At 37.7% G+C, this 26,825-nt stretch overlaps 1 protein-coding gene and 1 non-coding gene across 4 annotated transcripts in view; both read right to left on the bottom strand.

Moving 5' to 3' along the window:
* TMTC2 (transmembrane O-mannosyltransferase targeting cadherins 2) overlaps positions 1-26,825 on the bottom strand; it is a 481,539-nt gene that overhangs the window by 66,641 nt on the left and 388,073 nt on the right. For all 3 annotated transcript variants that reach the window (XM_032493821.1, XM_032493820.1, XM_006189277.3), the window contains exon 9: positions 5,003-5,084. In XM_032493821.1, coding sequence (XP_032349712.1) covers positions 5,003-5,084 — 82 coding nt within the window. The remainder of the gene's footprint in view (positions 1-5,002; positions 5,085-26,825) is intronic.
* LOC116667870 lies at positions 12,604-12,708 on the bottom strand. The gene has a single exon (XR_004324923.1). It is a non-coding gene; the product is annotated as a U6 spliceosomal RNA (small nuclear RNA).

Consider the following 26,825-nt stretch of genomic DNA (forward strand, 5'->3'; position numbering starts at 1 on the left):
TGTTGATGGGTAAGGCTTTCTTCTTCTTCTTCTTCTCCTTCTCCCTTTTTTTTTTTTTTTTATTTAAATTCCTAGGTTTTTACTGTCTCCTCTTCCCCTAATTTCTGTTTCTTTTTCAGATAGGAGGATATCAGTATGGTTTCCATTATAAAGTTAAAAGAATAAATGGTCATTGTTACAATTTACTGAGCCTTTATTACACACTGGTTACTTTATAAAATCGTAGGTGAACCCTCACAACTTGAGGCAGTAGCAATCATCTCCAGTTTAAGAAACTGAGGAGCAGAGAGGCTAGCGGAAGGTGGAACACACTCAAGGAGATGATAATCAGCTGTGGCTGGGTATGCCTCATTCTAAAATCCAGGATCTACCGTCCAAAATCCAGTGCACTCTCTAATTCCAAACCCAAAATTTAATTCAGTTCTCATCATCTTGTGTTTATGGCTTCTTGAGTCCTATACAAAAACTTGAAAAGAATATATATAAGTTGTGGTTATGGTCTGAATGTCTGTGCCTTCCTCCCATTCATATGTTGAAATGCTAATCCCTAAAGTGATGCTGTTTGGAGGTGGGACTTTTGAGAAATGTCTAGGTCATGAGGGTGGGGCCCTCATAAGTGGGATTAGTGCCCTTATGAGAGAGACCCCAGAGAGCTCCCTTGCTCCTTCTACCACGGAGAACACAGAGAGAAGATGGCTGAAAGTGAGGAGGCAGTCCTCACCAGACACTGAATCTACCTGAGCATGATCTGGGGACGTCTAGCCTCCAGAACTGTGAGAAATAAATTTCTGTTGTTTATAAGCCAGTCTGTGATATTCTGTTATAGCAGCTTGAATAGACAAAGATAGTGAGTCAGACCTGATGTCATTTTGGAATCTCAGAAGCATGGTATTACAAGCATTTCCATGTGGCAGAAGCTTCCTATTGGAGCAAAAAGGAAATTCATGGAGAATCCCTTGAATTACAGGCCCACATGAGACATCCCGGCACCAAAAGCTTACCTTTGACATTTATAAACTAAATTCTATAGCGATTCCACATGACTTGTTTCATATGGACATGGGAATATATTGTAAGCTTGAGGAGCTATGAAGGCAACACTAAACACTGACTGGTAGCTTAGTTTGAAACCTATTGTTATATACTTCTTACAACTTTTCATGAAAGACCAGTGAGAAATTAAGTTTATATTAGCAACAACATGAAGTACAAGTGCTGGAAAGCATTTTGGAAGCCCACACCCATCCTTTTAGTTTACAGATGAGGAACCTTAACCCCAGAGGCTGACACTGAACCAACTTATTTAACCTATTTTATAAACCTCCCTAGCTTCCCTTCTTGCAAGCCAATCTGAAGAAAAAAGGCACCCTCTAATGCAATCCTTTCTCCCAAGACATAAAACTAGTGGATTCAAAATACAAATAACTAACAGTACTTTTAAATGCTGCCTTCTAATTGCCATTGCAGCCAGTATAAATTCCTGTAATTCCCTCTGTCCAGTTCCAACTGGATGGCACATTCCAAGTCACTTGTATCATTAACAAGCAAATCAAGCAAATTAAAAGTATGTAACCACCCAGCAGAGTGAATTTCCAAGAGAATAAAACTCACCAACTCTGACATTTTCAATGGCATTTGCAAAAGCATTAAAAAAAAAGAGAGAGAGACTCAAAACAACATTTAATATTTCATTTATATTACATAAGCATTCATTCAACATTAACATTTCATTTAAATATTTATTTTTAAGCTGAGAAAGTGTTATTATTCATTCCGTCCATGGGTATAAATATCCTATCTATAACCAGTAAATCAGAAAACTTATGTAAGAATTATAGTATGTATCTTCTTGGACAAGAAGTAACAAAAATTCTAACAGAACAAACTTTCAGTCAATTTTGGAAACTACCTCCAATTCTAAAATGGAGAATGTAACTAACTGAGCTCAACATTTATTGCACATCACTGTGACACGGCAATGTGCTAGATACTGACGGTGCAAAAATGGAAAATAAGTCCTCCCTATTCATTATCTTCGCTTTTTCTGAATAAGGTAAATGCATAATTTTAGTATAAATATTTACATTCCCACAACCATTCCCCAGTTCAAGCCACCATCATTTCTTGCCCGTCAGACAGCAGCAGAGTTCCCCATGCTCTACTCTGATCTTTCTCTAATCCTCTTGGCCACATGGTCCCTTCCGCTGCTCTTAAAATAAAATGTGAACTCCTCAGCTTGGTTACAAGGCCTCGGGGGCTCTAGCTCTGCCAGCTCTCCAGTTTCATGTCCTCCCACTTTCCCACCAGGTTCCATAAGCTTCAGTCACATGAGCCTCTTTCTCTGCTGGGAACACGAGCTTGTCTTTGTCTGCAATTTTGAACTTTCTGTTTCTTTTGTCTGCAGTGCTCTTATCTGGCTCTTCAAAGGGTTGGTATAAGCTTCAGATTTCAAATATCACCTCCTCAAAGATGCTTTACCTGACTTTGGTTTCAAGAAGGACCCTACTTCTCACCACATCACCTTCTAAAAATGGCATCGTCCTGTTTATTTCCTACATAGCACTGCTCACTTTCTGCAAGTAGAACAGTGCTTTGCATCCATTAGGCACATCTTATATATATTAAAATTAATAAAAACCCTTCCCTAAGAATTTTAAGCTAAGTCGTGACTTACATGAATTTGACATTCTAAAATTGTGCACAGAAGGCCTGACTAATCAAAAATATCTGTCTGCCTACCCAGACACCTACCTATCTGCCTATCTACCAATGTTGTAAAAAGAAATGGAATATATATTATAGAAGAAAAAGCAATGATCATTATCAAGGGACCCCATATTTAGTTACTACAACCGACTTGGGCAAACCAACTTCATCTCTCTAGGTTTTAATCTGCTTATTTTATACAACAGAGGTTGTATTAGGTAATTTTAACAGAACTTTTCAGTTCTAAATTTTAGTCATTTGAAGCAGATTTCTCCCAAATAAAAATATTAATATTCCTTTAAATGTTTATTTTTTAATAACCTGAGCACACTGAGTAGGAATATCAAGCACTCAGTTACAGGCTTCCTGTCTGTTTATAGATTATTTTACCTTAACTATTCCTTTTTGATGCTGCACCCTGAGTCCATTTCCTACTACAGAGTGGGGAGAAAATATATTGAAACTATCTCATAAAAGTATATTGAATTACGCAGTCGTACCTCCCTTGGAAAATAAACGTACTTCTAATAATGGATGTATGTAAAAAAATTAAAATAATCCAAGAGTACTAAGAAGAATCAGTTTTACACATGTTTACACAGAACATCTACCATCTTTTCCAAATAATGTACACAATAAAGAATTCGGTGCATTTTCTGTTAAATCTAAAACAAAAATTTCTCATAGGAGAAATACTCTCTACTACCACCACTGGAAAACAATTTTTTTTCAAGAATATAATGTAATATACAAATAAATAAATAAAAAGTTAGAACTGGGTAAAGACAGACAAGCCAGTAAAATAAGGAGGCTAACTCTTAAAATTAATAGTAATTTTTTTTTCTAACGGCAATTCAAATGAAGCAATGATGAAGTTTACAGGAGCTGAATGTGAAAAATCTAAAGCATATAATAAAATTATGGGAAACAATCTTAGACGATGCAGTGAGCAGAATTAGTTTGAGGTACAGGAAAAGAAAGCAACAAGATAGGAGAAAAAATTCCTTTTCTGTAAAATGACAAGAGGTCCTTTAGCGCTCAGAGAAAATAATCAGGGAACTGCTTTAGCTCAGTAGGGGTACCCGAAACAGTATGCAAGAGAAAATACTAATTTAAAATACTTCATATAGGAAAGGATGAAAAAATAAAATAAATTCTGCACCAAATTTAAATTAGTTGACTATTGTTTTAACACAGCAATAAAAACTGCACTGTGAGACAAAATCAGGAGTGGTTACGCAGTATGCTGTGTGAAATTACATGCTGCGGGATGCTGGAAAGATAAAGTATCACAACACTAGGTTTATAAACATATACGCACAATATAAATACACAAATGGACCTGTGGTTGGTTAAGAGTATCCTCCATTTTATTATTTCCATTTTCCACACTCGTAGCCTGTCACTGATTTATTTTTACTAGTTGGAAAATGGAAGGAAGAATTTAATATTATATAAGCATATGAGCTTTATTTCCTCGAGACTTTTCATTTCCATCCACCTTTAAGTTTACTACTTGATAATAACTAACACATCAAAGACAAGAATGGTCAAAAAAATTAATTCTATTTTCCAAGGGATCAGCAAAGTAAAGGCTTTTTGGCTCCTTGAAAGCCATTCCAAATGCAAATCTGGTAGAAATCAGCACATTTTACCCATCACTAAACCAGATACACACTTCGTCTCTCTGAACATACAACTTACTCCTAATGATAGCGTGGAGTGTGACAGAGTTGTTACATAAGGCCATTCTGGACTGATTAAGACCAAGGATAAACTAAGTGAGAGAGACGTCCTCTTACAGTTTACAGACAACCCTTTACAGTTTTTATTCTTGACCCCAATCTGAGGCACGTACAACTTTATCTTCCAGTAAGCAAGAATTTGAGGCCAAATGTAAGCCTCTAAAACTTCAAAATGAGGCATTCAATGAACAGTATCACTTAGAATGAAAAGAGAGCTAGTATTTTAATTATATCCCATGCATCAGACAAGGAGTGAGATGATTTCCTGGTAAGACCTCATTTAAACTCCAAACTGAACTTGAAAAAAAAAACAAAACTGTGAAAATGCCTTTCCCCGCTGAAGTCCTATGAAAATTACTAAAGGGAAACATAACGCACAGCCCTTGTTAATGTGACTGCTTTGAACAAGAACGTAAGACTGCAGCACAAGGCTAACTCTGCAACAGCAAAGTCAACACCCTCTCAGAATGTTCTTTGACAACAAAACCTAAATCTCATATCAACATTCATAGGAAATGTGGGGGACATGGAAAAAACTATCAACCACTCACCATAATGCATGTAACAGTTTCCTTTGGTGGGATCCAGCTCAATAGCCTTCAAGAAGAACTTTTCAGCCTCACTCTTACGACCCTTGAAAACAGAGAAAATGGATGATTCAGCAGTGGATCATAAGGGACTCGTCACCTCCTGGGCCCAAATGAAGCAGACTCATGTCTACTTGGTAATCATCTTTTTTTTTTTAAGTGTTTTCTTTTTATCTAAACGAGGATGATCAAGGAGGATATGCTGAGAGAGAAGACCGAGGTCAGAACCCCTGGGAAACATCAAGATTAGAAGAAGAGACAGTGAGAGTGAGTTCATCCAAGAAGGCAAAGAGAAGAGACCAGGAGAGCAAGAGAAAAAAGTGAAAAAAATGGTTTCACAGAAACCAAAAGGATAAGATAGTTTCAAGGAATGGTGGGAAACATATTTTTATTTTCTATTTTATTTACTCCTTTCAATTTGTTTCGTCTTCATTCATTGATTCTTCCTTGCAAAGGATTATCACCATTTTAGCTTCTGAGATGATTCTGTCTTCAGTTTCACACTCTATATATGAAGACACTAAGTCATGATTTATTCAGTCTCAAGCAACTACTGTTTAACCTCGTTGCTGTCATTCAGGACTACAACACTCCTAATCAGGATTTAATCTAAAGCTGCATCTTCTTCCCAGCTATGGTTTTAAGTAAACATTACTATCATCTTCAGAAGAAAATAAGCAAAAAGTAGGGGGAAAGGCTTATATGCAATAAACTCATTTTTCATTAAACAATATCATAATCCAGGCAGATTCTAAAACTATACATTCTTTAGCTTCTTGAACCAAAAAAGAGGTGGCTCAAGGTAGGAGAATAGCCCAAAGAAGAACTTTCCTATAACAGTTCTGTCTTGTCTTACAAGGTTGGAATGAAGATTTATGATGACTGGGCAAAAGCAAGGGACTGGTTGGTGTCCAGAAGCTACAATGTTATCTGCTTATTCTTTCTAATTTATACACCATCTACCACATGAACTTCAGGTGATATCTTTTTTCCCTTCGCATATATTTTTAAAACCACTGTTATGGAGATAAATCTTCCAAATATAGAGGCGTCTAGTTAACCTAACATTCTACATTTCAGGCAACTTTGAGTCATTTCTCCATATGGCCTCTCCTTTTTGTTTATTCATTCATTTAAAACAATTTTTTAAATAAAAATTCCCTGTTGCTGTATCCTTTATTCACCCATGATCCCTGCAGCTATTGATAATCAAATTACCAGTCAATTCCCTTCCTCCTTTCCTCCATTTTGATAGTGCTACTCTAGCCAATAACTCCTCTTAAATTCACAAGTCTTGTCCAACCCCCAACAACTAAAAATTCCCCACAATATTTCTCACAGCACTTCAACTTCAAAGGAAAGCACAGGCAAAATACTTGCCACACATCTCACACTTTGATGAAGTTAGTAAGAATCAGCTAGCATCTTAGCAAGTTAGGATTCTCTACAGGATTAAACAGCTGCGATGAATCGGGCAGCCTCACATATGAGTTAAGAGCAGAGATTCCGATAAACTGAACACTTAGGAAGCTATGTGACCCTTAGAAAATCATTTTATCTCTTGGCTCTAATTTTCTCTATGACAAAAGAGAGGACAGGTGGAGCACAGAGGACTTTTAGGGCAGTGAAACTATTCTGTGCAATACTGTAATGGCAGATACATGTCATTATACATTTGTCAAAACCCGTAGAACACATGACACAGAGAGTGAACCCTAATGTAAACTATGGCCCTTGGTCAATAATAATGTATCAGTATTGGCTCATCAATTGTAACATGTGCAACACGAGCTCAAGTTGGTACAATTAGGGAAACTGTGTAGGATGGTAGGAGTGTGACAATATAGGGCAATTCTGTACATTTTGCTCAATTTTTTTTATAAACCAAAAACTGCTCTAAAAATAGTCTACTATTTTTAATAAGGATAATAAAATCTGTTTTATGAGTACTGAATTCTCTGAAAGGATACACATAAAGCAGTTATTCCAGTACACAGGCCTATTTTAAGTTTATAATAAATGTTAACTGTCATTTTATATGTAGATATATACATCCATATATGTTTATAGTCTGCAACAGAATGTAGAGTTCTGAGTGACACAGAGTATGTTGTGTTATTCACACAGCCTCAAAACACACGGTCAGCCTTTAAATCATCACTGGGAAATAATGTACAAGGAACTTGCAGAAGATAATAAAAGATGCAAAACGAAAACTACCATCAGTGTAGAGACTGCACACATGTTATATGCAAAAGTATAAAAGGGTCTGTGAACTTCCTTTCATTTAAGTTTAAAGGATAGAAGAGAAGAAAGTGGCTCATTTATCAATGTCACAGTAAACAGGGCAGTAAAATTCTTACGTGTAGTCCACTGGCAAAGCTATAGTACGTAGCATTAAAAAATGCATTAGAACTCAAAGGACAGCGGTCTCAGATTACTCAAATGAATCAGGTTATTAAAGGCAATGAGTCCGACTACCTCCTAAATGCAAAACAAATACATTGAAGGCCAGAAGAGTCTTTTGAGGGGGAGTATCAAACCATCATGCAAGAACCGATCTTTCTGCTCTGACCACTATTTATTCAAGTGCCAAATAATGAGGAAAATACAATTCTCATGAGGGAATATAAAATCAAGAGTCAGCCAAATGCATAAGTCAACCAAACATACACAATACTGGGTCTTAGGAAGGGGTGGTTGGGAGGTAACACTGCATTTAATCAACTTTACTCTTCTCACTATTACTATTATAGACGGATGGTAGTTAAGAAAGTGGAGAAAAAAGTCATTCTCAGCAGTTTTCTCTTGGTGTCTTTTAGATCATGTCAGTGTTCGCTACAAACAACCGATACAGATTAGTCACTGGTTGTACAAACTCCTGACACCAAACACCATTACTGGTTTTGTATATTGGTTGGGATGTTTGGGCACATGTGATGGTTCAGAAAACCAAGAAAAAGTGACTGCAGTCAGCTGTGACAAACAAGAGAAGTGGGAGCAGAGAGGCTTGGTTTCCACTGCCAGGTCTGACTTATTTGCTTGTTCATGTGTTTTTGTAGGTTAATTTTTTTTTTAATTTGATGCCTACCATTTGCCTTGCACTGTTCTAAGGACTGGAAATAAAACATACAGCCGTGAACAACACAGAGTGCTTGCTTCCAAGCCCTAGTCACAGGAGGCACAGAGCAAACAAATAACCCAATCAGCAAGGGAATGTCACAGAGCACTGAGACCAAGGACTTTCATCATCAAATAAGGTGGTTGGCAAGTGGAATTTCAAGTTTGCAAAGTTGTAATCCTAGGAAAGTATTTAACAGTTTGCACATGACAATTCAGTATCCAAACACACGGCAGTTAAAATAGCAAAAACTAAGTATGCTGACACAAAGAGTGACCGACGGTGCAAAAGATGAGAGAGTCAAGGATATCAAACAGAGCTATCAAAATACTTGGTAAAAACTTTAATCTTAACATCAGAACTTTGAACAATTTTAGATAAGACATTCTCTGCAGTTAGCATATTAGTGCTGATATGAAGAATTAACCTGTCGTACTTAAAGCAGCACGAATGACTTTGGGATCAAGGGGAAGAGCTAGAAAGGTAAGAAAAGAGGAGAACTGACCAGAACCAGTGCAGAGACATCTTCCTGGCCAAGGGCTGCACCAGTAATTCGAGCTGAGGGATTTGAGATGATCAATATGTTTATATTATTATAATATTTGTAGCACTGTATTGAGTATTAAAAACACACACTCAAGATTAGTATCATTTAAACTCATGAAAAACAGTATCATTAATGAGGACTAGGCTTTGTCAGGTCCTCTTCTGAATGGCAGCAATAAAACATATACATGTAAGATATTCAGGAAAGTTTAGACAGACTGTTTCACAGCATAGGATTCATTTTCAGCTCATTTATTTTGTTTTCTAATTAAACTGGAAGCTGCTACCACAGTTCAGAAATAGGTGCCTACCCCTGAGTGGGTGTACAAGGCAAACAGTATCTCTTCTGATGGCTGATCAATACCTTTCCAACTACAACATACAGAAATATTAAAAAAATATATATACATATATTTATATACACATATCCCCTCCCCCCAAATACTCCTGGAACTCTTACTTGACAAAGCACTCAGGAATATTAAACAAGAGAGAATTATACTATTAACGGTTTCAGATTGAACTGTTGTCTTTTAAAAAGTAAACCATACACCAAATTTCGTACTTATTTTTAGTAATAAATTACTCATTGTATCAACCACCCCTCCCAGTGTGTTTTGATGCCATAGCTCAGAACTGCTATTTTACTGAATGAACCTGAAAACAGCGCAACTTTGCACTGTTACGCTGAATTATGAATATACACACACATACGGTGTAATTACTGAATCCATCTTGTCTTATAAACTAGACTACTCACTCCTGTAAGATACTACTTTTCTCCTAAAGCCATCCGAGCATGCTGTAAATATAATTACCAGTCAACAAGTAAACGAGCTACTGCTGTTTTCTTATATATAACTTAATAGAATAAAGTTACTCCTTAGTTATCTAGTTTGCATGTTTTCAGTAAACTGCAGAGCTGTGAACACAGCAGTAACTTCTCCTTTTTACCTCTGGAAACTGGCACATGAACTAAGGTCTACAGATCTATAAAAAGATCTTGGAAGTAGCCTGATTCTCAACCAAATAGTGACATTGTAACGAGGGACCACCTGGGCCTCCAGCACTGGCAGGGACACCAATGAGACTAATACGAAGAACAAACCACAGCACTGCCCTTAGGTGGCCCCACTCACATTTAGAAGCTGCTTTAAGGTAAATTGTAGAAGAGTCTTCTTCTGTGACTGTGTGTCCAGCAGCCACTTCCATACATTCAGTGTTTACTTTAGAGGACTGTCTGGCAATTGTGAATGTCAGTCAATTTTCACAACCAGTGACAATCACATCTTCAACTATGTAGCCAACAGATAAGAAAGGGAAGCAGTTGATAAAATGGGTCCAAAAACTAATGTGTAGTTTGGTAAATGTGCTGTTTAAACCTGTCTTATAGTCAAATGAGTATAAATGAAAAAGTAGTGAAACAGTCTTGAAAAATTAATTTGTGAACCCCAACATTTACAAATAGAGAAAGCATTATTTGATAGTCTATCTTAACATCAGTCTTTATATGCAATGTGTCTTCAGGATATAAAAGTGTTTCTTCCTCACAAGAAAAATATCATTAAAAAAATCTAACAGTAGAATTAATTCTTACAAACCAAGATGATTTACATCAAAGCATTTAGTTCTAAAGTCCCTCCAAGTCATTATATATAATCAGCCAGAGTTAACCATAATTAGAGGCAAAGTGAAGGGACGGGCAGTGGTAACTTTCATGATGAAATATTGTTATCTCCAAACTACTGAAACATTTTCCATCAAATTATTAGAGACCTAAAATTTGACCATGATACTCATTTTTTTTTTTTTAGGGACAGATAATATTTCTTGCGGAAATCTTTAAAATAAAATGGAATAAGGCTACCAGATACAGAAATAAATGTGGGTAAACCGTGTACTGATAATAGCTTGTGTGTTTCCTCCCTGAATTGTCCAAGTTTCACTTTCTATACATGTCAGGCCTTTTGTTATCTGTTTTCCTAATTGTCACAAAGCAGAAGCTGCCTGAGAGATACCTGAAGGTTATTGTCATAAGCTTAAGCTCAATGAAAATGTGTGTCCAATGACACAGAGGGCAGGTGGTGGCGACAAGGCGTGCCCTCAGTGTGTTCAGGAGCAGCATCCAGAGAAGCTGTTGAGACCTCAACTGGGAGGGATGGCTCTGGAGTGTACCTAGGGCAAGGCTGGATCCCAGAACCAGAACTCCCAACCTGAACAAAGCTTCTCTGAAAAGCATCCCATCCCAGGTCCTACTGCGGAACCATCAGATTTCAAGGTAGAGGTATCAGCTTAGGCCATGATGACCAAGTCAACCTCCTTCATAGCTTTCTGAGCACCATTAAGACTCCCAGATTTAGGTGAACACTTGGAAGGAGAGGAGGTCACAAAACTGGCTGAAATTAAATGGCTGACCAAGTGGGATGAAAAGCTGCAATAGACCAAACTTCAGTCAAAGAAGTTAAAGTGGGTCATCCACATGCAGCTGGGGTCCTGGCTCAAACATCAGACACGCTTCACGAGCAGCGGGCACAAATAAGCAGTTTGCAAATACCGAAAAATAGAGCCCGATATCCCCATTAAAAACATGTTAAACTTAACTCAATATTCAGTTCACCTAAAATGTAAATTAATACATTGAGATGCTATTATTCATCTATCAGTGAAATTGTCCCCAAATGACAGAACTCGATATTCCTGAGGGTTCATAAAAACAGACACTCAGATAATACATGGCTAAAATACAGTAAAAGACAAGACCTTCCTGGGAGCAATCTGATATGGATCAAAGCCTTTAAGTCAAAGATACACTTGGGCCAAACAATTCTATTTCCAGGCATTTGCCCTAAGGAAATATCTATAAATACCAAGAGATGGCTATTTATTTTCATTGCAGTGTTGTTTATACAGATTCAGTGTCCACTAGCACAGGCTTGATTAATCAAATGTAATTTCAATGAAATATTATGTATCTATTAAAACAACTTTGTAGAAATTATTTAAACCACAAGAGATTTTCATTATTCATTGCTAAATGAAGCAAGTAGGTTGTAAATTATAGTTTATACCCTAATGATAATTCTTTCTAAAAAAAAAGCTGAAGGAATACCTGTATCACTGGCTCATCTTACTCTGGGGTTTCAAAGGTGAATGAGCGGGTTGGGCCTTTGGTGTTTAGAGACTGTGACTGAGGGAAGGACACATCTAGAGGGGACTCTTAAAAAATAGTGCTGTGTGAATGTCATCTAGGTGTCTCGAGAACACAGAATAACTGAGTCTCCTGAGAAGGGAAAGGGAATGCTTTAGAGATGTGACATTTCACTCCACAGAAATGTCTTGAGCGCCTGCTATGGAACAGGCTGTGTTCCAGGTCTTGGTAATGATGACAAAGTTCCTGCTGTCCTGCAGTCCACTCTACTGGTGGAGTGATAGTTCACACACCAGCAGGGGACACTCTCAGCCTAAAGCAGTTTGGTTAAAAAAAAAAACAAAAAAAAAACACAGGCTAATAACATAGGAAAGAGTAATACACATTGTGGGTGGGGTGTTTTCTGATAAAGTGGTTAAGAAAGGCCTTTGATGACACCTGAGAAGTGACCTAAGTAAAGGGAGTGAGTGAACCACGCAAAGGTCTGGCATGTCTGGAATGTCAGGGCTTACCAAGAAAACCAATATGGCGGCAGCAGAGTAAATGCCACAAAGAATCACAGGAAATGAGGGTGAGAGTTAGGGACCAGACTGTGTAGGACATACAAGGCACTGGAAGGTATTTGGAATTAATTTTTCTTTTTTGGTAGTAAAATTCACAGTTTCAGGACTAGATGCCACATGTTGCTTTGATTCATAGCATTTCCTCGGTGTTAACCAGCAAAGCATCGAACAGCCTCTGGGAACTGCACAAAATATGGAACAATTCTCGAGTGTGTGGCATCCTTGCATGGAGGCCATGCTAATCCTCTCTGTGTCATTTCAATTTTGGTATATGTGCTGCTGAGACAAGCCCTGGAATTTCTTTTGACTAGGAAGGAACACCGTGGAGGCTTTTAAGTAGAGGTACAATATGATCTCACTTATATTTTTACCAGAATACACTATAGTTGTTGGATGGAAAACTGACTGGAGGGGACACAGAAGAGACAATAGGGAGACCACTTAGGAGGTTATTAATATTCCACGGCTAAGGTTAGGGTGAAAGCAGTGGAAACAGTGAGATGTGGTTAGATTTGGAGTATCTTGCAGATAGGTGACTGATGGATTGGGTAGGGGTATAACCTAAAAACAGGAGTCAAAGATGACCCCACAGCTTTGGCTTGTGGCTCCAGGTGAATGCAGGAATCATTTATTCACATGGGAGAGATGTCATTGAAGTGAGTGTTGGTGGGAAGACTGGTGTGTAGTGGAGTAATCAAGTTCTGTTTGACCAGGATGCTGGGGCATGAGAATATGGAGGCCTAATGAAGAAGGACCGGCTGGGGAGGAGGCCACAGACCAAGCACTGGCAAGAAAGAGGAACACCCGATGTCTGGTACCCTGCCTGAGAAGAAAGTAAAAGACAGCTTGCAAGAATGCAAAGAAGAAAGCAAAAATGGGCAAAAACAAAAACAAAAACCTCTTGTATGTCAATCATGTTTCAATAAAAGGGGAAAAGAAGGATTTTAAATAATTATTTAAACTAAGTAACTTGCCATTCATAAATATTTAAAATATCTGATAAATAAAAAAATTAAATTATATGTTGCTTTCTACACAGCTTTGACATTATGATTTCAAGTTAGATTTCAAGGTGTAAATACAAATAGCAATTTCTAAAATGTGACATAACTGAAGGTGTTCAGCTCATTCAGATTTCCTTTTATATAACAAGTTTTCATCTCCTTTCTACATCTGCTCACTTGTATATTTTCCCTTCAAGATTAAAGAGGTCATCCACACATAGTGTAATAACATTTTAGTGGGAGATAATTAATTTGAAAGGACACAACCACAGCTTAGGCTCCATCTGGGCAAACTGCTTAGGCTGTTACATTGTACTGCTATACTAAACTCTAAGTCAAGTTAAAGCCAACATCTTAGCAAAACACTTCTCCATCCATAATATCAGCTGATGAGAACGATATTCAGATATGTCTGAGGAAGTTGTGGTGAAGTAAGGAGAAACTGTGTTTGAATCAAATTTATAATTAAATTGTAGATAAATACATACTAAAATTTTATCTGAAAATTATGCAAACCATTTTTAAATCAAAATTGGCTATTTTCAGACTTTAGAATAATACATATAATTTACCTTTGACTCACAGACCAACAGAAAAAATATGTCTGCTTGAAATTAAAACAATAAACTTTCAGCAATTCATTAAGTTTATTCATTGATTTCCTTAATTCAACAAATATTTATTGGGCACTGGGTCAAGCACTAGGATGAAAATGGTGAATAAGGACATGACCCTTGCCCTTGTGAAGCATCCAAAATTGTAGCTGTTATGAGGATGACAAAAACAAAGACTGAATTTCACCTCAAATCTAGTTGAAGAAATCAGGAAACGTTTCCAAAGGAATTGCTGCTTGCTCTAGAAATCTGAAAGCTGAGTATGATTAACTAGTGAAGAGGAGACCAAAGTATTCACAGTAGAGACACAGCAAAGGTAAAATCTATGTGGCAAGAACCCCAAAACACTGCATTGAGCCCAGGATGCCGGAGGCAGAGAGGAGGAGTAGAGACAGATCATGTGAAAAGAACAGTCTGGCTAATGGGTTACAGCAAGGACTCTGTCCTGGTCTGTTCTGTAAATATCACTCTGAGGGCAGTGTGACAGAGATTGTGATGGGAATGGAAGGGATGTAGGCAGATTAATCCAGACTTTTAAAAGAGAGTGATGGGGTTGATAATGAAGATGACGATTAGGGGACCAACAGGAGGCATACTTGGGTAATCCAGATAGGGTTACATGATGGATGGGAGAGGGAGGGGGCGTGGGGAGAGAGGCGAAGGTTGCAAAGATGACCTCAGGTTTCTGATTCTGAAACTGAGACAAAGCTGGTAAATAATAGAAAAAGATCAGGTTAAGGAGAGAGCTTATGAGCTCAGTTTTGAGACTTGTAGAGACTGAGGTACATTTGAGACATCTGAGCTAAGTAAACTAAACCAAAGGTGTGGTTTACTAATCAGGCTGAATCAAGACAGCTAAGGTATAGTAAAACAATATTTTCAAGAAGCTATAAGTAGTCAATTATGTCAATTGCTGAAAAACACCCAGTGGATTTAGTGACACAGAGATCACTGGCAGGTTCAGTCAGGTGAATTTCTACGGCCAAATAGGTCCTGAAACCTGAAGGACTGAGGGGAAGTTTGGAGAGAGGAGTGAGGAAATAGATACCCTCAGTCAACACATCTGGCTCTGAAGGAGACGGGGAGTGACCGTGTCAGCAGATGGGGATGAGACAGAGTGAGTGCTTCGAAAAAGAACACAGAAAATCAAAACATAAATCACAACTGGGCATAAAAATTAATGACTTGAGTTTTTTTTTTTTTTCCCTAGTTTAACTGACCATTAAAAGAGAAAATAACCCCCAAAACTCTATTTCTAGAATTCTTCGTTAACTCTCCAATTATGGCCATGGCCAAACTAAAGCAGTCCAGAGTTCTTTACCCTGAGTCAGCTCCTCCTGGTGCTCTAACAGCACTTCATTCCCGCTTTTGTTGTGACACTTCCCATATGCAGGCTAATTACCATTTGTTATCTTCCTGTCTAATAGTAAACCACTTTGGACTTGTTTAGTCAACACTTAGCCAAGGGCCAGATGCATAGTAGGTGGTCATAAATGCATGAAAATGTTAAGTATCTTGGAAAAGCAAACACTCAAAACACTCTTCAGAAATGCATACTTTCACTGGGAAGTCCTGTTGCCTTAATGACAGAGGACATAAGTTTCAGTGGGTAAATCTGACTACATCTGGAGGCCTGAGTGATACCCTGAATGTCAACCCTGTCGTCACTGTCAACAGCTGCTCTATACAAGGGGGAAAAAATAGAAACCACAGTTTTTATCAGCATTCTGTGGTCCATAAGATGGCACCACAAGTTCACAGAAAATAGTTTCCAATAGGGAACTTTGCTTTAGATGGATAAAGTGGTCCCTGGGATCTCCACTTAGGGAATGAGTGCAATTGGAAAGCCCCTGAACCTCAGCTGTTAGCAACGACGCCACCCGTTCGGCTGGGGTGTTTGTGCAGTGGGCGCTTCCGGTTTGCCATGAGAACTCACTGGACCCCTCCGTCGCAAGCGGTTTATCAACGGCAAAGGAAAGCGGCTATGTTGATCGGTCCCCACAGAGCCGGCCTTGGCTCATGGAGCTCAGGGCTGACACGCTGGCTGCAGAAGTTTAAATCCCTTGGGGATGGTCAAGAGAGCTGCGCTGTGAGAGTGGAAAAGCAAGAGCCTCGACAACAGCTGCTTTGCAGCTGGGTCACAAAGGAAGCGAGAAATCCCGACACCGTAAAAGGTAGCGGATGATGGGAAGGCAGTCTCTGCGCCTCCCCGTTTGTCACTGGCAGGGTGCCGCTGGCTCTCAAATCCAAATGCTCTCACAGGAGAATAAAGCCAGATGTAAATAATTCCCTAATTTTAGACTTTTTTCTTTTTGGTAGAAATCTTCTGCAGTAAAGGACAGAGTGTTATTTAACTTATTTAGACACAATTTTTTTTTTAAATGGAGGTGCTGGAGATTGAACACAGGACCTTGTGCATGCTAAGCATGCGCTCTACCACTGAGCAATTTCCCCTCCCCACTAGACACAAAACTCTTTGACGATTTAACCAGGGTACCAAATAAAGCACTGGAATCCATCACAGAAACCAGAGTTCTAATCTGGTTCTGATACCATGGAGGTGAACCACCAAGGAAAGTCACTAATTTGAATAGGTTTCATTTTTCTCAGGTGTCAACCAAAGGACTTGGGTTCGCTGAATTCTACTGGTTATGAGTCTCTGCTTCAAAAATGGAATTCAATTCACGGATATAATCACTGGTTAAAAATTCAGATTAAAGAAAAGTTAAATTCTTAATTCATGGCATCCTCCTTCACTTCCATCACTTTCCAATTCATGACAGGGAGGAGGAATTGGCCCTTCTCCCCCAGATTCAGTCAGCTGACCCTGAGACTGGAAATAGTAGCTGAGACCTAAATTCAACCACAGTTGAATGTACTAACAAATGAAACGGAATGGAGTTGGAATAAATGGTCCATTTAGCATCTTCTGAAAATACTTTTGAGGTAAAGATGTCTATCGAAGGGAGAATATCCTAGAAAGGGCCTCATACCAACCAGACCACATACATATTTAAAGTGTATTCTATGTTTTTGGTTTTGTAAATAATTTTAGTAAGTAATTCTGTTTTCCCTGAAACTCCTCTGTCTACATCCACTGTCCCAGGGTAAAAGTAACAGCTCCCCAGCTGTTACTCTCTTCCTGGTTGGGACAAATATTCTCTAACTACCCTAATTCTTGCTCCCCTCTCACAAGTGTTCATCTAAATCAGACGAGTCAACAGTGGTTTCGTGACACGGCAGTGTCCCAGCAGATGAACCCAGTAGGCTCCACGAGCAGCGTCAGTGAGGTCTTACTGTGACCAGTGTTCTATCCCCCACCACACTCCTAACAAATAAAGCATGAACAAAGACGTCCTTTCACAGCACAGGATGACCATGTGACCTCTGTCAAGCGTAATTAAGTTTCCATTCATCTCTAATAAAGATAGATTTTTTTCTAGAAGTCTGTTGTCCGAGCACCTTGCAATTCTACTTTATCTTTACAGGTTATATGATAAGAACAGAAACATTACAGAGCAGCTGACTGTACCAGGCACCATTCCAAGAACTTTCTGTGTAACATCACAATAAATCCTCAAATTGAGATATTATTATCCACTTTACAAAATAAGAAACTGAGGGACAGAGAGGTTAAGTACCTTGCCCAAGGTGCAAAAGCTTGATTTGGCAAAGTTGAAGTTAAAACAGGTAGAATGTGTGCTTAGCATGTGAGAGGTCCTGGGTTCAATCTTCATACCTCCATCAAAAAAATAAATTAAATAGCAATTACTATGGAGGACAGTATGGAGACTCCTTGTAGAACTAAAAATAGACTTATCATATGATCCAGCAATCCCACTCCTGAGCACTTACCTGGAGAAAACTATAATTCGAAAACATACATACACCCCAATGTTCATAGCAGCACTATTTACAATAGTCAAGACATGGAAGCAACTTAAGTGTCCATCAGTAGATGACTGGATAAAGAAGATGTGGTATATATACATAATGTAATACTACTCAGCCATAAAAAAGAGTGAATAATGCCAATTGCAGCAACATGGATGGACCTAGAAATTATCATACTACATGAAGTAAGGCAGACAGAGAAAGGCAGATATCATATCACTTACATATGGAATCTAAACAAATGACACAAATGAACTTATTTACAAAACAAAAATAGACTCCAGACACAGAAAACAAACTGGGGGTTAACCAAGGGGGAAAGGGCAGGGGAGGGATAAATTAAGAGTTTGGGATTAACAGATATATATTACTATATACAAGATAGATTAAAAAAAAAAAAACAAGGACCTACTGTATAGCACAGGGAATTATCTTCAATTTCTTGTAATAACATATAAAGAAAAAGAATCTGAAGAGAAAAAAATATATATGTATGTATATGTATAACTAAATCACTTTTCTGTGCACCTGAAACTAACACTGTAAATCAACTACACTTCAATACAAAATAAAATTGAAAAAAATTAAAACATTAAGAAAAATATAATGAAGTAAAGATAAGCTTTATGAAGTAGGTCCACACTCATGCACCCACCCATCCACCCATTCCTCAGCATGTATTTAGGGAGTGTCTATCATATGCCTCACATGATGTCAAACACTGGACAGGTGAAGATAAAATGAGATGACTCCCACCTTTATAGACTGAATAGCATCATGGTGACTCTGAAAGTAGGCCCTTTCCAATTGCAAGATCATACTTAAATGAGCACTTGTTAGACATGTGCGTAGGACATAAGGTGAAAACAGAGACCAAGGCATCTCTTCTGCCTGAGTCAGTCAGTGGAGGTCTCTGGAAAGGAGGTGGCATGCTTCAGCTGGCTCACAGATGGAGGAAGAGTTGGCCAAGCATAAAGACAACTAACTGTAAGGCTCTGTCCAAGTGCTTGGTGGCTCAAAAGTTCTCTTTACAAGATCCACGTTAAGAAAATTATTTAGAAATTCAGCTGAATGGAGAAAATTTTCCTTATTTTAGCACCATGAAAAGGACCGGTGGCTTACCAAGGTTAACTTGGACCCACCAACTCAAAACACATCTATCTGAGAAAATGAGTTTTTTGAACAACTGAAGTCACCAAATTTCTACTTTCTGTGAGGCTAACAATTCTTGACCCAATTTTGGGGAACAATAATTTTCTGTGACTTACAAAGAAAGAAAGATCTTTTGAAAATGGCATTGTTTAGTAAGCAACATACACTTTAATTTCTAGAGTGTGAAGTGAGTGTGAAGTGACCAGAGGTAGTATACAGAAGATTACAGGAACCTTTAATCTAGGCAAAAATGGGGAAGACACAGACACATACACACACACACACACACACACACAGGGAAAATGGTCAGAGGCTGGCGCGTTACCAGCAGAACATGTCTGTATGTATAAATTTGTATGACAAGCATATCGTGGAATTGGATCCTTCCCAAGTCCTAGAGGTACAGTGCACTAGGAGAAGTACACACACATGAGCTTTGGCATTATTACAGAATAAGATTCTTTCTCTCTCTCTCTCTCTCTCACAGCAAGAGAAAATGTACAGTATCACAAGAAAATGTGGGTCACTAATAGGAAAAAAAATTGAGTACAGAGGTGACACGGAGACGGAAAATAGGAAGTCGGAGGCAAAGTCTCCTTTGCCTCTAGATAGACAATTTAATAGTAGTGTGGCCGAGGGCTAAATTATCACTGTCAACATCTGAAACCCTCTTGACCTTGAGAGGAAAAATACACCATGAAGGCTGCATAGGACTCATTAAACACCAGCCTCCCAAACGGTCTTCATCACATTCTGCAGTTTCATTGACACCTGCGTTGGCAGCTTCACCTGTGAGATCAAGAGGGGCTGAGCTGACACTCCCAATCACAAGCGCATTTTTACCGAGGCCACGGAGAGGTATGTAGGAGGGTGGTATAATCAACTTGACATCACTTCTTGCAAGACTGCGATAAATACAGAAGGGACTTTGGAAGAAACATAAGGACCTACTCAACATCTCCAAATGGAATCCATGTGCCCATTGGGGGATACGGTATCATGCCATGAAAAACAAACACATAGCTCTTTGAAGACTTGAGGGGAAAGAGAAGCTATTAAATTACTAAGTCATTTAAAGCAATTTTAATTTTAAAATAAGCATAGATATGTTATAAAAAGAGAAGCAATGGCAAAGAGGAAAGAATTCAGGCTTGGGGATCAGATAGATCTGAGTTTCCTCACCTCCTCAAGAACAGTCCCTAAAGAGTTGGGCCACTTGGGCAAGCTGTTTAACGTCTTCAGAAACTCAGTACTTTACAGGGATAAGATGATGCCTCCTGATAAAGTTTGTAACTGAGATAGTACATGTAAAGCTCTCACATGCCTGCACGGTATACAACAAGTGCTCAACAGTCATTCGGTTTTTTTTTTTAAATTTTATTTTTTGGGGGAGGAGGTAATTAGGTGTATTTATTTATTTTTTAATTGAACCCAGGACCTCATGCATGCTAGGCACACACGCTACCACTGAGCTACACCCTCCCTTACCAGGTGCTCAATGAATGTTAGCTGCTAAGATGTTTGTGTCTTATAGGAACAGCAGTTGCTACTGTGCAATATCTTAAAAGGACTAAGTAAAATATATTTTAAAAAGCATACCACAGCAATACGTTGTGAGCAGAGAAAAAGTTAGTTCTATTCCTAACTAGATCTTTTATATTTAAATCCATTTACCAAAGGTAGGTCATGGGTATGCTCTTTAGCACTCAGCTATACCCTACCCCCATTCATGTATTTTAAATACCATTACTGTAACACACCCACATGAAGAGCTTTCTGCTCCAAAATATTCAGCCATCAACCAAGCTGTCTCTTGTTCCAGAATGTCTTAGAATATCATGGACAAAATACACCTTTGAGTTTAGAAGATGTGAAGAAAAGAGAAAACAAGAATACCAAAGCTTGAAACTGAAGTTACAGTAAAAAGTACTCATGAGCACTTTTGATCAAACTGGAAAACCCATATAAATACCAGTGACAGTTTGGAAGAATGTATTTCCCCTTATTCAGACATATGTATTTTCCAAAAGGTCCATTTTCGCTTCAAAATCCTGACATGATTTGGCAAGCTCAGGCCAAAGTAGTTAACAGAGATCAATCTGTGACCAATCTTAGAATAAGAAGAAAGTAGAAACATTAGAACTGACTCCCATTATTGCAATATACTGATACCGGGTATTTCGTGGAAGCAAAACTTTGGTTAATCAAAATACAGTTTGATTCAAATCTGCCATACTTCCCACTTCTTTCTCAAAGTAAATGACTGTATAGATGACCATATTAAGGGAGGAAGGAAATAGCTCAGTGGTAGAACACATGATTAGCATGCACAAGGTCCTGGGTTCGATCCCCAGTACCACCCCCATTAAAAAAAAGGTTACCATGTTAATATTTTATTTTGTTTTTAAAAACATAATAATGAAATAAGGCAATGGAGGGACGATAAAAGGAAGTACAGAAAATGCCGAGAGAGGACATTATTTTTGGCAGATGACTTTTGTACTGAAGGATAAACAAGAAACAGTAGAAAAGACATTTTGAGGATTGCGAGACTTACTAGATTAATGATCCAATGAAGTTAGGAAAGCATGAGGAGACAGAGCTAAGTGCCTAAACAAGGGCCATTTAAAATAAATAGTATTATCTTTTAGAAAGATTTTACACAGAAGAACATATTCATTCTTTCTGGGATAGTGACTATTTTAGATGTGGGCGGCTTACGAGAATACAACTAATCCATCCATTTCACAAATATTTGGATATCTGCAATGTCATTACGAAAAAAGAAAAGTTCCTCAGAGTTCCAAATAAAGATTTCTTAAATGTACAGTACTTATTTTAATATTTGTTTCAAATTGAGTAACATTGTATTAATTCAAAGTTAATACTTTCTATCATCACAAATGAAGTTCAGCAAAACTAGAGCAAAAACCCTGAAAAGAAAAGCTTGTTATTCTGTAACCATCATCAGTGTAAATTCCACCTAATCACTTCCAACAGAAAATATTTCATATTGCTCTCTAGCTCATCAAATTTATACATCAGGCTGACTCTTCAAGCAAAATGTATAGATATTATGATAGTCTCTATAAAAGATATTATTCCTGCCTGCCATACATCATACTTAGTAACAAAAAAAAATGAAGGATTATCTGTATTCCATTACACATGTCAGAACCACAAATTCATTACCATCACTACCACTGTTCATGAATTTCTACAAATTCCCTCTGAAATGAATGATTTATATTACGCACTCTACTGAGAGTACATTCCAAGGCTATCAGAGCAAAACAGATAGTCAAAAGATCATATTCCATTATGTTACCAAACAGAAAAACATTCCATTTTGTGTTTTTTCATTTCTACCTTTCAATAACAATCAGGATTTCTAACTTTGTAGGATTACCATAACATTTTTACTGAGACAGAAAGGAGAGAGAAATTTTCCCAAAATGCTGTTATCCAACTATGTGACCCTTTAAATTCACTCATCAATCCTTTTTTAATGCTAAGGACTTGACATTTTTAACCAACAGAATAAAACAAAAAACTATGTTCTCACATTTTTTACTCGCTCGAACCTACTGTAAACATCAACTATTTTCCTTTCTAGTTACTTGTATACTATACTTCCTCTTTGCCATGTATTCTTTCAAATTTTTATTGTTCTTTTCTCTCACCATCTCCTTTCACCATGCAACACTGAAATAATTTGCCTGTTCAACAAATAGTTACTGCTGTACAAGACACTCCCTTGTCATCTAAAAAATGATTAAGACCAAGCTGATTATCTAGACTAGCTCCCAGGTTAGTGCAGAAGACAAGACATGAAAATAACTAACAATAATAGAAACTGATGGAGTCACGTTCATGGGAAAACAGGTAACAGAAGAGTTAAGTCAGGGGGAAGGGTAGGGATATGTCAGTGCTATATCCCAACAGAAGAACTTCACTGTGAATGGGCCAATCTCTGATTCAAAGCCATTTCATTTATACATATTCAATTAATATTTATTGAATAAATACGTGCTAAGCACCAAGCTAGTAAAGGCAACGAAGAGACAGGGTCTCTACTCTCACTGCCTAGAGAAACAAACGACAGTAATATATTAGTATGCAGCTATCTTAGATATTCACGTGCAAACTCTAAAAGAAAGCACTAAGGCTGCATGGAAGAATCAGTCACTATTTTATGAACCAGAGTATTAAAGATGAGACTGGATGGGTGGGTGGCACTCTGCTAAGTGGAGAGACACAGGCAAAAGACATTCTAGGCCAAGGCAGCAGTATACTTGGAAAAGACAAAGAATGAACAGATTCTGTCTTAACACACTTGAAGAGCCATCAGAAGATCAATACTGTGAGGGACAATGGCTGATGGAGTTTAACAAGAAAGGCTGTGACCAAATAATAAACAATGTTCCATGTCACATAAAGACCTAAAGATCTTACTGAATGAGAATCTTAATATTGTTCTTACTGCTAGTGGTTAACAATTCCTCAGTCCTTACAACATCCATATGAGACAGTGTTCTGGATGCTTTTACACTGAGACTCACTTAACTTCTGGACCCTCTCAAGAGGGAAGTATGTTTGCCCTCATTATAAACACAAGTAGAATGAGACAGAGAGAAGTTAAATAATGTGACCGAGACCACTGAGCCAGTAAGTGGTAGAACAAGCCAGGCAGTCCAGAGCCAGTGTTCACATTGATGATCCCCTCCAAGATGAAAGAGGGCTAATGGAGAAGGGAGGCAAGTTATGTCATCGAATATTTTTTTCTAAATATCTGTTTCTGTACCTTTGAATTACTAAGAAAATAACTACTGAGCACTTACTGCTTACAAAACATTATGCTTTAAGCCAAGGGAAAACTAAAATATATACTGCATCCCATCAATACCTGAAATTCCCAATATATTCAGACACAGATTGAGATAAACAGAGATAGACAAGAGCGGGTCACAGCCAAGATCTGCTAATCTGATGCAGAAGACAATGGAGCCATAAACTGGTAGGCCCAGTGGACTTTTGATGACTTGCTGGAGACTCAGTGTGGACTAGCTTGACATTGAAAATCTCCTGAAGGCCACAGTCTTTGGGGGGCTCCCACTCTTTCACAGTCTTTACTTCCAGGAACTGGACCAAGTTCTCATAGTGAAGAACCAAAAAAAAAAAAAAAAAAGATCCCCTCCTGGTGAGGGCAGGGAAGAGTAATCCTTGTAAAATATACCCAGAGACATCTCCATGACAAAGACCTTACTCTCCCAGGTGAAAGACGTTACTAGAGCCTTTTCCCAGGGCTATTGCCAAAAGGAACTGTCTGACTTCACCCTCCTCTAGCCTTTCTGTCTCACCTCAGGTGGTGAGAGGGGAGCAGCGATACAAGCAGAAAAACTCGTGAAGGTCATGGGACAGATACACAGGCTGAATCAAAGACTGAGATTTAACTGAACCATTACAGAACATTCCCCCTCCACCATACCTCAACACCACTACAACAGGGCTCCGGTATGATAATACCGAAGTACACATGAAACAGCTTCAAGACATAGAGTCTCACTGAGAAAGAGTATTAAGAAAAGCCTAACATCAATAGAGGAGATAAAAACAAGGACACTATAGAAATTTGAAGCCTTTAGCACCAATAGTTACAATAAACACTAAACAATGCTGGACTCCCATCCAGATTAACATAAATCCTCTTATTAGAGGCTTTTTCACTTGAATTCCTATTATGAATTCAATATGTCCAACATTCAACAAAAAATTACAAGGTATGACAAAAGGAAAGAAAAATATAGTCCAAAAAGACAACGCTAGCATCATAATCAGACTGAGACACTGGGATAGGAAACAGATGTTGGAACTGTCAGAAAAGGAACTTAAAATAACCATGATTAATATGTTAAGGATTCTAGGGAAAAAGTAGATGACAGGCAAGAACAGATGTGTAATGTAAGCGAAGAGAAATTCTAAGAAAGAATTAAAAGGAAATGCTAGATATCATAACAGAAATGAATGCATTTGATGGGATTATCAGAAGACTCAGCATGATCAAGGAAAGAATCAATGAGCTTGAAAATTGGTCAATATAAACTTCCCAAACTGAAATGAGAAAAATGAACAAAAGTACAGAACATCTAAGAACTATTGGGAAATGTTCCAAATATGTAACACATGAGTAACTGGACTATCAGAAAGGGAAGAAAGACAAAAATGCAGAAGAAATAATTAAAGTAATAATGATGGAGAACTTTCCAAAATTAACAACAGACAACAAACCATATATTCAGAAAACTCAAGAGAACACTAAGCCAGATAAATTCCCCAAATAATAAGCCTAGGCACAGTATATCCAAACTGTAAAAAACCCAGAGCAAAGAGAGAATCTTGAAGTTAGAGGGGGGAAAACTTAACTGTGGAGGAAAAAGGTTAAGAATTATATTGGACTTTTCATCAGAAACCATCAAGCAAGAAGACAGCAGAGTAAAACATTCAAAATATTGAGAGTATAAAGAACCTGCAAAACTTGAATTTTATATCCAGCAAAATTATCCTTAGAAAATGAAACAGAAACAAAAACTTTCTGGACAAATAAAAACTGAGGGAATTCACATGCTCATCTCAACTAACACGGAAAAAAAAATGACAAAATTCAATATCCTTTCAAGATAAAAGCACTCAAAAACTAGCAATAGAAGGAAATTATGTCAATAATAACAGAGGTCAGGTATGAAAAACCTATAGTTAACATCACATTCAACAGTGAAAAACTGAAAGCTTTGGCCCTAAAATCAGGAACAAGACAAGGATGCCCACTCTCACCACTTTTAGTCAACATAGTACTAAAAGTTCTTGCCAGAGCAATTAGGCAAAAACAATATGTAAAAGGCATCCAACAGAGAGGGGAAAAAAAAATAAAAGTAAGATTATCTGTTCTCCGATGACATGATCTTATATGTAGAAAACCCAAAGACTCCAACAAAAAAAACTGTGAGAACAAATTAATTCAACTAAACTGTAAGACACAAAGTTAACACACAATAATCAGATATTTTTCTATATACTAACACTACATAATCTGAAAATGAAATAAAAATAAATCCCAATTATAATGGCATCAAAAATACTTAGAATACATTTAATCTAGGAGGAGAAGGCCTTGGACATTGAAAACTAAAAAAAAATTGCTGAAAGAAACTGAAGAAGACACAAATGAAAAGACATTCTATGTTCATGGATGGGAAGGCTTAATACTGTTAAAATGTCCATACTACCCTATGCAATCTACAGATCCAATGCAAAATCCAACTGGCATTTTTTTTGCAAAAATAATTTTAAAAACTTCCTAAAATGCATATGAAATCTGAAAGAATCTCAAATAATTGAAAACATTTTGTGGGGAAGAAGAAAAAAAAAAAAAGCTAGAGTCCTCACAGTTCCTGATTTTAAAACATCTTAAAAAGCTATAATAATCAAAAGAGTGTGGTAGTGGCATAAAAAACAGACCTATAGACCAGTGGAACAAACTTGAGAGCTCAGAAGTAAACCCTTATGTGTACTGCTCAGGCTATGCAGTGGGGAAAGGATGGCCTCTTCAACAAATGATGCTGGGAAAATGGAATACCCATGTAAAAAACAATAAAGTTGGACCTTTACACCATATACGAATATTAACTCAAAATGGATTAAAGATCTAAACATACGACCTGAAACGATAAAGTTCCTAGAAGAAAACA

Source organism: Camelus ferus, chromosome 12, assembly GCF_009834535.1.
Source record: "Camelus ferus isolate YT-003-E chromosome 12, BCGSAC_Cfer_1.0, whole genome shotgun sequence".
NCBI lineage: Eukaryota > Metazoa > Chordata > Mammalia > Artiodactyla > Camelidae > Camelus > Camelus ferus.